The sequence below is a fragment of the Palaemon carinicauda genome, chromosome 26 (assembly GCF_036898095.1).
Source record: "Palaemon carinicauda isolate YSFRI2023 chromosome 26, ASM3689809v2, whole genome shotgun sequence".
NCBI classification, from domain to species: domain Eukaryota; kingdom Metazoa; phylum Arthropoda; class Malacostraca; order Decapoda; family Palaemonidae; genus Palaemon; species Palaemon carinicauda.
Window position 1 is genome coordinate 90276703 of NC_090750.1, and position 12360 is coordinate 90289062.

The 12360-nt window shown below is 37.8% G+C and overlaps 1 protein-coding gene across 26 annotated transcripts in view; it reads right to left on the bottom strand.

The window, feature by feature from the left end:
• syd (JNK-interacting protein syd) overlaps positions 1-12093 on the bottom strand; it is a 144058-nt gene extending 131965 nt beyond the window's left edge. For all 26 annotated transcript variants that reach the window (XM_068349950.1, XM_068349938.1, XM_068349962.1 and 23 more), the window contains exons 1-3: positions 11736-12093; positions 5618-5704; positions 471-591 (exon numbers count right to left, since the gene is read on the bottom strand). In XM_068349950.1, the coding sequence (XP_068206051.1) occupies positions 471-591; positions 5618-5704; positions 11736-11954 (427 nt within the window). In that variant the 5' untranslated portion in view covers positions 11955-12093. The remainder of the gene's footprint in view (positions 1-470; positions 592-5617; positions 5705-11735) is intronic.
• Positions 12094-12360: the final 267 nt, after the last annotated feature.

Sequence of the window (12360 nt, forward strand, 5' to 3'; positions counted from 1 at the left end):
TACCATTACAGAAAACGGGAGTAGGGTAAACTACACAAAACTCTGGTCGGTTGAGAGGAGGTTCCAGGTAACTCCTATGAAAGTAGTTCGAGGTAAGTTCCTATGTTGGAACAAATATTGATTAAAAATATGGTCTTATTAAGAACAGGTAAAAGAAAATAGACTAATCACACCAATAAACACCAAACACATAGATAAAGATGAAATATCTAAAGATGAAAAAAATAGACTAACCCAAAGACTACAAAACTAAAAACGAACCGAGTCACAACCAACTGCGACATGTATCACAGGTAAGGGTGGCAACTAGTACTAAGACAGGTGCTAATCTATAGCAGAAATACGAGCACTGTATAGAAATGATAAAACCTTCCTTGGAATACCTGGGTAATTTCAATAAGGAATATGATAAACTAAATAAAGCAACCTTATAGAAAAATGAATTATAGGGGAAACAATTAATAACTTACCATGGTCGGACGCATTTCTGTTTTTAAGTTCAAACATGCGTACAATTGATTCAAGACTTTCCACCTTTGCTTGACACTGCTTGCGCTCCTCTTCGACGCCATCTTCCACCTCAAGCAATCTCTGTAAAAAGAGGGTCATTAATACAAAAAAGAATATCCAAATACATCAACCCAACTCTTACATCTCATGCTAACCGGTACTTTTTATAGGAAATACTGTATACAGTATAACTTAATTTAAAAAAAAAAAAAAGTTTTTCATACAAACATTAATGATATTGAACCCTCATTACAATCAATGATATTCCCCACAAGAAGAAAAAGTAAAATCAATAGAAGACACTTGCATCACCAGAATCTTTTGCCACCATTTAATGACCACCTTACATGCTGTGTAGACTGTACACGCACCAAGACTGACAGTGAAGGGAGGTAATATGTTGTTGAGTTTGGGAGAGCTCATAAAATTACTGGCTGAAACAACGTCAGCCATTGCCTGGTCCTCCCTGGTCCTAGCTTGATGGAGAGAGGTCTTGGGTGCTGATCATAAGTATATATATGGTCAGTCTCTAAGACATTGTAAGGCTAGTCCTTGCTTGATGGAGAAGGGTCTTGGGTGCTGATCATACATAGGCTATATATGGTCAGTCTATAAGACATTGCAGGGCTGATCCTAGCTTGATGGAGAGGGGTTTTGGGTGCTGATCATATGTATATATGGTCAGTCTCTAAGATATTGTAGGGCTGGTCCTAGCTTGATGGAGAGGGGTCTTGGGTGCTGATCATACATATATATGGTCAGTCTATAAGACATTGCAGGGCTGATCCTAGCTTGATGGAGAGGGGTTTTGGGTGCTGATCATATGTATATATGGTCAGTCTCTAAGATATTGTAGGGCTGGTCCTAGCTTGATGAAAAAGGGTCTTAGGTGCTGATCATATGTATATATGGTCAGTCTATAAGACATTGTAGGGCTGGTCCTAGCTTGATAGAGAGAGGTCTTGGGTGCTGATCATAAGCATATCTATGGTCAGTCTCTAAGACATTGTAAGGCTGGTCCTAGATTGGAGAGGGGTCTTGGGTACTGATCATATGTATATATGGTCAGTCTCTTAAATTTTGTAGGGCTGGTCTTAGCTTGATGGAGAGGGGTCTTGGGTGCTTATCATACATATACAGTATATAGTCAGTCTCTTAGATTTTGTAGGGCTGGTCTTAGCTTGATGGAGAGGGGTCTTGGGTGCTTATTATACATATACAGTAAATGGTCAGTCTCTTAAGCCCCTATTACACGTATCCGGTTTCCTACTGCCAACCTGGCCTACGGCGCCGTAGGAAAATTGTGGCTTACGGCTAGAGCTATTACACGTATTTGAACGGCCGGAGGCAAGTGGGTCAGTGTGGCACGGTTTGTGGTGGAGGAGTGACATGTTTTATCTCGACGACATTCTCGTTCCTATTGCTCTAGCGTGCTACTTGAAGGTGAAAACAAGAAAAAGGAAGATTTGGTTCAAACAATGGCTGCATAAACGACAAAAATACTCTCATGTTAACTTAATGAAGGAACTACCACTAGAAAAAGATGACTGGTTTAACTACATGCGAATGGATCACGACACATTTGGAACTCTTAAGTCAGGTATCACCTTTAACAGAAAAAAAGGACACATCCATGAGAGAAGCAAATAGTCAACATGAGCGTCCTTCAGCCACTCAGACTGATGTCATACCATATGGTGAGCAATTACACGCTATGTCCTCGGTCCTGACTACGACGGCCGTACGGCCAACTTTAGTACTGGCGAAAGTTCATCCGGACGGCCGTGGGTGAACTTTCATACGGCCAATTTGCTATCAAACGCTCCGGTTTGAACATATGCTAGCGTTGCGACGGACGGCGCCGTAGAAAACTGGATAAGTGTAATAGGGGCTTTAGACGTTGTAGGGCTGGTCCTAGCTTGATGGAGAGGGGTCTTGGGTGCTTATCATACATATATATGGTCAGTCTCTTAGACGTTGTAGGGCTGGTCCTAGCTTGATGGAGAGGGGTCTTGGGTGCTTATCATACATAAATATGGTCAGTCTCTTAGACATTGTAGGGCTGGTCCTAGCTTGATGGAGAGAGGTCTTGGGTGCTTATCATACATATATATGGTCAGTCTCTTAGACGTTGTAGGGCTGGTCCTAGCTTGATGGAGAGGGGTCTTGGGTGCTTATCATACATAAATAAGGTCAGTCTCTTAGACATTGTAGGGCTGGTCCTAGCTTGATGGAGAGAGGTCTTGGGTGCTTATCATATGTATATATGGTCAGCCTCTAAGACATTGTCCAGTCTCTTGCATCTGACATTCATGAGTAACCTTTAAACCTTTGAATGAGCTAAGGCTGATGATAGGTGCCATACACCTAGTAAAGATCACTAATGAAGCCTGGAAACCTATCTTAACCCTCAACGATTGCTTGTTTCTGGATCGTCGTTCCCTCCCAGCTACATGAAGAACCCTGAGCCTATTAGAATTTTACCCATACTCTGTACAGTATTTCTCCTGTTTCACAATGAAAGGCAGTCAGTCTGAGGAACAAAGGGTTGTGATGAAGGACTAATATGAATGATGAGTTTGTGATGAACAAACTCCTTGTGACACCAATAACGTAAGTTTTTTTTCAACTCTCAAAGCATTAAAATGAAAATGAATAGAGTAACTATTCTAATATATTTCTGGACCAAATGCTGCCATTTCTAGTCAATTGTAGGACAAAGGGCTCAGACATGCCATTATTCATGTGTGGGGTTTGGCCAGTTTTCATCACCATGCTGGCCACTGCGGATAGGTGATAGGGGGGAAGACTTTGGTCTGAAAATTATCATCCAACTTGAAGACCACACAATTCCCATCCTGCACCGTGCCACAAGACCATTTGGCAAAATTGTTCCATATGGAAACTTAATATATGAGATATTAAAAAACAATAACTAGAAAATTGCTCAGAGTGCAGACTTCCGTGGCGGAAGTCTGCTTGCCTTAGGGTCAATTTGGTTCATCTTTAATTCGACCTTGACCTTCGATCTAGGACTTTCAAGATTGAATCACTTCTATGTCTCAATATAAAAATTAATCCCTGAAAGTTTCACTACTATATGAGTAAAATTGTGGCAAGGAAGCTGTTCACAAACAAACAAACAGGGACAAAAACATAACCTCCTCCCAAATACTTTGGCGGAGGTAATGAACCTCACAAACCCATAACATTTCTTCATGAAAGTTTTATAGAACTTTTATACACACAAGTAGTATGTGGTTAAAAGAAAAATACAGTACACCTGTTAACTAAAATACATTCGCCAAACCCGTTATAAAACGATTTCAAAGGAAAACAAAACCTTTGGTATCAGCACAAAAATAAAATCATAAAAAGAACAAATGAGAAATCACAAAATAAATAAGGCTGTCATTAATAATGATAAAAACAAGTAAACATTGTCTACATGCAAAACTATAGCAATGGTGAAAGAATCATTCGTTGATTTCTTCAACTTCCTACAGCTAGCAATTAAGGAAACCAATACACTCTAGTATGGAAAAAGGTAAAACCTATAAAATTACATAGTTCTGCATTTAATAACATAGAAGTTAAAGCCCAAATTACTTCATAGGCTACAATGAGTAAGGCAACTAGTATTCTATAAAAATAACTAACAGGTCCTTAACTAGTAATGAAATCTTTCCATAAATTTGAAATTCCATATCCATAAAGGCAGAAAGCATAAAAAACTCAACTAATATTGTAAATTTATAAACCTCAAGTGTTTAGTCTTCATCAAAAGTAAATATTAACTTGAAACATTAAAGGGAAAGACATTCACAGAATTCACTTCAGTTATCTAAAAACATCAATCAGTCTTATGAACCGGACTCCTAAATTGGCGAAGTCATGATTAGGTTAAAGGAGGGCACTTGCAGACAATTTCTATAAATAGTATCTTAGACCCCTGAGAGAGATTAGTTCACCAAACGTTCAGCTGGGCTCCACAAGGCACTAGAAGAGTTGTAAGACATAGGCCTACATGGCTGAGGGCTATGAAGCAAAGTAGGAGATGATGAATGAAGAATTATTGAAGTAAAAGCTCAAGATAGAGACAAGTGAAATCTAACTGAGGCCCTTTGTGTCAATAGGCGTAGGAGGTGGTGGTGATGATGATGATGACTGATATATAACTAAGAGTAACTGCCAAGCAACACGCAACCTACAAGTCACCTATCTGCTTCCTTACGATGCATGGACATTTTCATAAGACCCAGAGTGACATGCAATAAATTTGACTTGCAAAAGACTACTGCTCCAACACTTCGAAGGACATTAATCTGAATGGTGGGGGCAGCTGCATGATCAGGTTAGAATCTACTTACTGAAACTAGGTCAATTGAAAATCCACCTCAAACACAAAGAACAACTTGGCCTTTTGCAACCCTATACAGTAGTGCAATAAATTTTTCACAAAAATATTGATGGAATGACAATCAAATTTTATGGAAGTACCAAGTCATTTAAATGGGTTACTCCTAATCTTGTTTTCTATAACCAGGAAAAAAAAAAGTTTGATTGCATCATAATGGGTTGCTATGCAACCCCACTACATGGCAGCTGGTACTTTTTATAATCAGGATAAAACCAGAAATCCTATATTAGTCTTAATAGGTCGAGTTAAACTTAGCCTTCAATCGTGGAATAAAATGTAATGAAAGGAAAAGTTTGATCATTCCGGAAGGGTAAAAATTATAGAACCGTTAAATTTTTTCATAGTGGGATTTAAAAATCATCAATACTTCATTTTTTTTTTAAATCAACAGGATTCAACCAGGAATCCTATATTAGTCTTAATAGGTCTAGTTAAACTTATCCTCACATCATGTGGGATAAAATGTAATGGCATGAAAAGTCTGATAATTCCTGAAGGGTAAAAACTACAGACCAGTTAAATTTGTTCATGGGGGATTTAAGAATTGTCAATACTTCAATAAACCATCACCATTGCCAAGACTTATAACAGAAAATAATTGAAAACTTACATAATATACTTCAAACTGTGCTATATATTTTAAAAAATTTTTCTTCATCGAAGTAAGAATTAATGTGGTTACATTACCTGCTCAGATGATTTCCTGAGTTGCTTTTCACGTTCATATTGCGTTACTAGTTGTTCGTTATCCTCACGAAGCAACTCTACTTCTACCTGTAATGAGAATAAATGCATTAATAAAGTAACAAAATTACCAGTACAGTGATATTAAATCCAAATATTAAACAAAGTATGAAATTCCAAGTAATAAGTTCAACCACTAAGACGACTTACTGTTGCAAAAATGGTCAATTCAAAATACCCGGTAATTGGAATCAAAGTGCAGAATTAAAGTTCCAGTAACTTCAAACTTATATGGATACATGAGAAATATATGACAGTAGTAATTATTTCAAATACAAATTGAAAATGTTTTAAATGTGAAAAATTTCCTCCCAAAATCTATTTACAATACATTAGTTCAGGCTTGCAACTGAACTTGACAAATTACATCAATCAAACCCTATAAATTAACCTCAATACACTATAGACCCCTTCTAAGCATACACATAATATCAACACAATGACTTCTTAACTAATGTAGTTCAAATTTGTCACTAATAAATTTATCAACTGTATTTAAAAGTTGAAAAATGCTGGGAGGCACTGATTGGGAAACACCAGACATTTTGCGGTGCTACTATGGCGTGATTCCTACCCTCCTTTTCTGTTCCTACCTCAATATGGGGATTCAAACCTACTATAGGGTGATTCCTATCAAGCAAACAGGAAAATAATGTAATATTCCCCTTCCAAGGTATTACAAGAGTAGGCTAACACCTCAAGCATTACCAAACTAACTAAACAAGCAAACGGCGTAAACAAAACGACCAATTTACCTAACCTAACCTAAAGTGCGTTTTATGGATTTTTTTAGCATGTTTTATAGAATAGAATAAAATAGTGTCAAAAAGTATGCCCAGGACAACGACGGGGATGTTCCATAAGACACCGCGAGACACAAGAGCACAGAGGGAAAAGGATAAGGAAGAGCACAAAGGGACCACGTGGGAACCGCATGGGACACGAAGGGGTCGGGGACACAAAGGGTTGCACTGGGTAAGAGAGAGCGTCGGGACGTTATCCGCGACGCGACCAGAAACTTACTGGAGATCGAGACCTGAGCAAGCATGCTCTCTGACCCCGGGTCGTCTCTGGGCGCGTATCACTCCGTCAGAGGTTACCCCGCATAGAAAACGGGAGTAGGGTAAACTACACAAAATTCTGGTCGGTTGGGAGGAGATCCCAGATACTCCTAAGAAAGTAGTTAGAAGTAAGTACTCCGTGTTGGAACAAGTATGTTTTATCTATCCTCCTTTGGTATGAATCACCTCATACCAAAAAAAAAAAAAGGGTAGGAATCACACTGTAGTAGAATCCTGATGGTAGGAATTACGCTATAGTAGCACCCATTTTTCTTTTTGGTTGAAGAAAAGTCAAAACTCTGAGCATAGAAGACTTGAACGTACACATGAATGGTATAGAAGCAAAGCGCCGCATTCTCAAAAAGGACACGGTACTCTAAAATTGCCGTATATTGACATGTTCTTTGTGTCTGTATCAGACATTTCAGAACTGGTCAAGTGCGTTTACCCATTCAAAACCTGCCCTACCCTATGGTTGATTGCAGAATCTTGTCTTCCAAAGAAACAACCACTTGACCCATAGCAAAAATCAAATCAATCTTGCGGGAAGCATTTGAAGGGGAGGCTAAACTATAGGAATTCATATTCAGGAACTGAATTATGTAAGATATAACTTTATTCTAGGTGAGTTTTCAAACCAAAGTTCAGTATAATTTTTCAGAGATAAAATCCCATTGCACCCTAAATTCATAGCTACATGGCTGTAATTTTAAAGTACATTTACTACTTAAATGAAAAGGTGTGGAGTTTTTCAGGAAAACAATGGAGTTTGAGGGTTATGTCCATATAGACAAAAAAATAAAGCTGTTTGAAGTTTAGATAATTTTAATAATATTGTTCTTATGCCAAACATACTAAAGCACATGCCTTATTACTATGGCATTATCATAGTATAGTACAACATAGTACATAATCGAACACTGTAGATCTCTTCAAACCCTTTTTTTTTAAATATCACAAATTTTAAGTAATTTGTATTTTTCCTAACAGTACTTACCTCGAACTACTTTCTTAGGAGTATCTGGGATCTCCTCCCAACCAACCAGAATTTTGTGTAGTTTACCCTACTCCCGTTTTCTAGGCGGGGTAACCTCTGGCGGAGTGATACGCGCCATGAGGCGACCCGGGGTCAGAGAGCATGCTTGCTCAGGTCTCGATCTCCAGTAAGTTTTCTGGTTGCGTCGCGTTAACAACTCGACGTGCTCTCCTTATCCAGTGCGACCCTTTGTGTCCCCGACCCCCTTTGTGTCTCACGCGGTCCCATTGTGCTCTTTCCTTACCCTTTCCCTCTGTGTTCCTGTGTCTCGTGGTGCCTTACTAGTGCGTGATGGAGCATCCCAGTCGTTGTCCCGGGCCTATGGCCGGTAAATTGTGTGGCGCTTTTCTGTCGAAGCCTGAAGTTAACCCGCACTCCTTGTGTTCGTCGTGTAGGGGCAGCATTAAATCCCAGAATTATAAGTTGGCGACTACTATTAACTTACTTATTTTCACTAAAAATTCCATTTTTATTTTCATTCTATAATTGACTAACATTTGTTTTGATCTACATCCCAACTATGAAATCAGTTTGTAAAAATCTCGACAGGTGGTGTTGTTCTCCAAACTATTGTTAATTTTCCCTATTATTAGTACCATACTAGCAGCTATTGGAATCAGGGATGTTTTTGCTCTCATTTATCTTATTCTAGGATAATCTCCTACCTCCAAGCACTATAGTAGCTCCGCCCCTTTCAATACTAACTCCCCCGACAACAATAATTTTAAAATGGTTCTACTTTGATAGTCCTTTAGGTAAGATGTATTTATTAACAATCACCCCCAAAGGACGTACCGGTACGTTCTTGCAAAACACTGTTATTTACATGTTTTTGCATATTTTGACAACTTTATGAGAAACTTCAAGAATTTCCAAAAGAATGAGACCAACCTGACTTCTCTATGACAAAAATTAAGGCTGTTAGAGCAATTTAAAAAAAAAAAAAAAATAGCAAAATGTGCTCGAAATTTAACCTGACCTTGGGAGTAAAAGGGTTAATATTATCCTAAACAGGTGGCCATTTTCCTTTAAGAGGGTATGTGCTACCGGTGTGTTTATAAAGGCTTTTGAACGGTTTTCATGATGTTACGAGACACAAACACGTACTTTGCAGTTTTAAGGATGGAATAAACTAGGAAATCCATCTAAAACCCCAGTTTTATGAGGGAAGCCGGTCAGGAAGTAATAACAGGGTTACAACTTGTTTTATTGCGAGATAAGGATAAAGCAGTCTAATGGGTATCACAGGGTGGCATAAGCCATATGCCACCGCAATAAATCTAATTTAATATTGTTAATGAACTTAAAATATTTTATTTTGATTGTTGATACTTCTCTTGTTGTTTATTTCCTGGTTTCTTTTCCTCACTGCGCTATATTTTTTCCTGTTGGAGCCTTTGGGTTTATAGCACCATGCTATTCCAACTAGTGTTGTAGCTTAGCTACTAGTAGTAGTAAGGTCTATTAAATTTCTTATTCCTGGTCTAGATATCAATATTTGGCACCATCGTTCAATTAGTTCATTATGCATGTTGCATAAGATTTTTCATAACTCTGACCATCCTTTACATTCAGATCTCTCTGGACTAGACAGGCAGTTAATTCTAACAGCCAGGCCTTCTCCATCATGAAGCTCAATACTGTACTACACAGTATTCTAGAAGTTTTATTCCAGCTGTTACCAAGTTGTGGAATGATCTTCCTAATCGGGTAGTTGAATCAGTAGAACTTCAAAAGTTCAAAGTTGGAGCAAATGTTTTTATGTTGACCAGGCTGACATGAGTCTTTTTATTGTTTATATATGACATATCTGTTTTTGACGTTGTTAATACTTTATATAGGACATACAGTATCTGTTTTGATGCTGTTACTGTTTTTAGAAATGATATATTATCAATTTATTCTCATCATTTATTTCATTTCCTTATTTCTTTTCCTCACCGGGCTATTTTTCCCTGTTGAAGCCCTTGGGCTTGTAGCATCTTGCTTTTTCAACTAAGGTTGTAGCTTGGCTAGTAATAATAATAATAATAATAATAGTAGTAGTAATAATACAGGTCCTAGGTTAGGTTAGGTGAGGGATCTTAGATTAGGTCATGCCCTTGAAAGTAGTTTTCAAGACCTGACTTCTTGAATTCTAAAATGTCAATACAGTACAGTATACAAAAAGTCTAGAATTCCAAGTATTTTCATTTGTATCATTCAAAGTACCAATAAATATATCGGGAAAACTTATTTTCTTCATTAGGGATATTGTACTATATTATTATTTTACCTTAATTACTGCAAGTTATTATTATTATTATTACTAGCCAAGCTACAACCCCAGTCGGAAAGGCAAGATGCTACAAGCCCAAGGGCCCCAACAGGGAAAAATAGCGCAGTGAGGAAAGGAAATAAGGAAATAAATAAATGATGGGAACAAATTAACAATAAATCATTCTAAAGACAGTAACAACATCAAAATAGATATGTCATATATAAACTATTAACAACGTCAAAAACTGATATGTCTTTCCATGAAAATAAATGAAAATATCCTAAATTTAGTTTTTTTAATAATAAAGTTCACTGCTGCTATTAATATTGAGTATATTAATGATTATTTCTAACTGATATTGTTTGTACCTTAGTGCATTAGCCAGTGTTTGAATAGACACCATAACATTAACCTTGCTACAATCTGGGATGAACAGTAAAAACTTGAAATTGAGCGATATCTGCGGTTTAAGGGAAACAAGGGGGGGGGGGTTAGGGTAAAGTCTCCAATAAGCACAATAAAACTGAAGGGGCTTCATCACTAGTTTGCACAAGTAAAAGATGTTAAAAAAGGCAACGTTGATTTTACAGTTTTGCTTAAAACAACAACTTTATTCGTACAATGTGAAATTAAGAGTTTATGCGGTCATTATTGATAGCAATATTGCATCTAACACAATGACACCCACTACCTGTGTTGATATTCTTTCATATATTTAACCATATGGCCCAGCCTTTTCTAAGCTTAATCCTACCATAAGGTTAGATCTATCCTTTACGTCGCCATTATATAATACTCAAAATGTTATTAATTTCTTTTACGTAAAAATGGTTCCACACGATTCATTCACGAGTCAATTGGAGATCCCACACCTAGCGAAGGGGAACGACAAGATTCCTTTAAGAGTTAATTGGAGGCCAACAAACCTAGCGAAGGAGCCGCATGATTCATTCACAAGTCGACTGGTGACCACCAAAACTTGCAAAGGAGCCAAAAGATTCATTCACAAATATTAGCCAAGGAGCCCCATGATTCATTCACGAGTCAACTTGAGATCCAAAAAATAGCAAAGGAGCCACATGATTCATTCATATGTCAACTGAAGACCGCTAAACTAGAAAGGAGCCATATGATTCATACAAGAGTCAAGTGGAGACACCCAAAACTAGTGAAGGAGCCACATGATTCATTCATATGTCTACTGGAGATCCCGAAACAACAAAAGAAACCACATGATTCATTCACATGTCAACTGAAGACCCCAAAACTACAAAAGAAGCCACATGAATCCTTCATATGTCAATTGGAGACCCCGAAACTACAATAGAAGCCACATGATTCATTCATATGACATATGGAGACCCCGAAACTACAAAAGAAACCACATGATTCATTCACGTCAACTGGAGGCCCCAAAACTACCGAAGGAGACACATGATTCCTTCACGAGTCAACTAGAGACTCCCAAAACTAGAGAAGGAGACACATGATTCCTTCATATGTCAACTGGAGACCCCGAAACTACAAAGGAAGCCACATGATTCCTTCGCGTCAACAGGAGACCTCCCAAAACTAGCGAAGGAGAACGACACAAGATTCCGAGCCACATGAATCATTCACGAGTCAACTGGAAACCCCCGAAAACTAGCGAAGGAGAACGAGAATAGATAAACAAAGGAGACATTTCTTATGGTTGCAACTCACTTCATGTTCCTGATTTTCCGTGTAAGCGAGGTCAAGGCATTCGAGAATGTTGACCACCAGGGGCATGAGATCCTTGACCACATCCTCGTCGTATTTGCCGATCATACGTTCGAATTCCTGGTAAATCGAACCCGCTAAGGACTGCACTTTCTCCGACATGACGATGTGGGAGTCATCGTGCGAATTATACACCGTCTCTCCTCCCTCCATCATCTCCATATTGAAAGTTTTTAAGTGTTAACAAAGCTTATCTAATCATATTTTCACTCGTTTATCTCCTCACTAGACTAGTAAAGGCATTTTTAGACATTTTCACTTCGACACTTCACAGCTGCGACTGACTATCCTTCATTGAATGACGTAAGCAGCAGCAGATGTTCCAGTAATATTTTTTCTGTGCGACTATTATTCTGACAAATTGGTATTAAAATAGTTATTTTAACGGTGTTATATACAAAATATATATTCTATCAATCATTCGTCTGATAAAATCTCCAATAATTTATGGAATAACGATAATTTTATGTGATATTTACATCGTTTTAGAAGATTAAGTTGATCTATTGATTTTCTTCTGTCAAACATTTGTGATGAAAAAGGATTTACCATTAAGAAATGGTTGAAG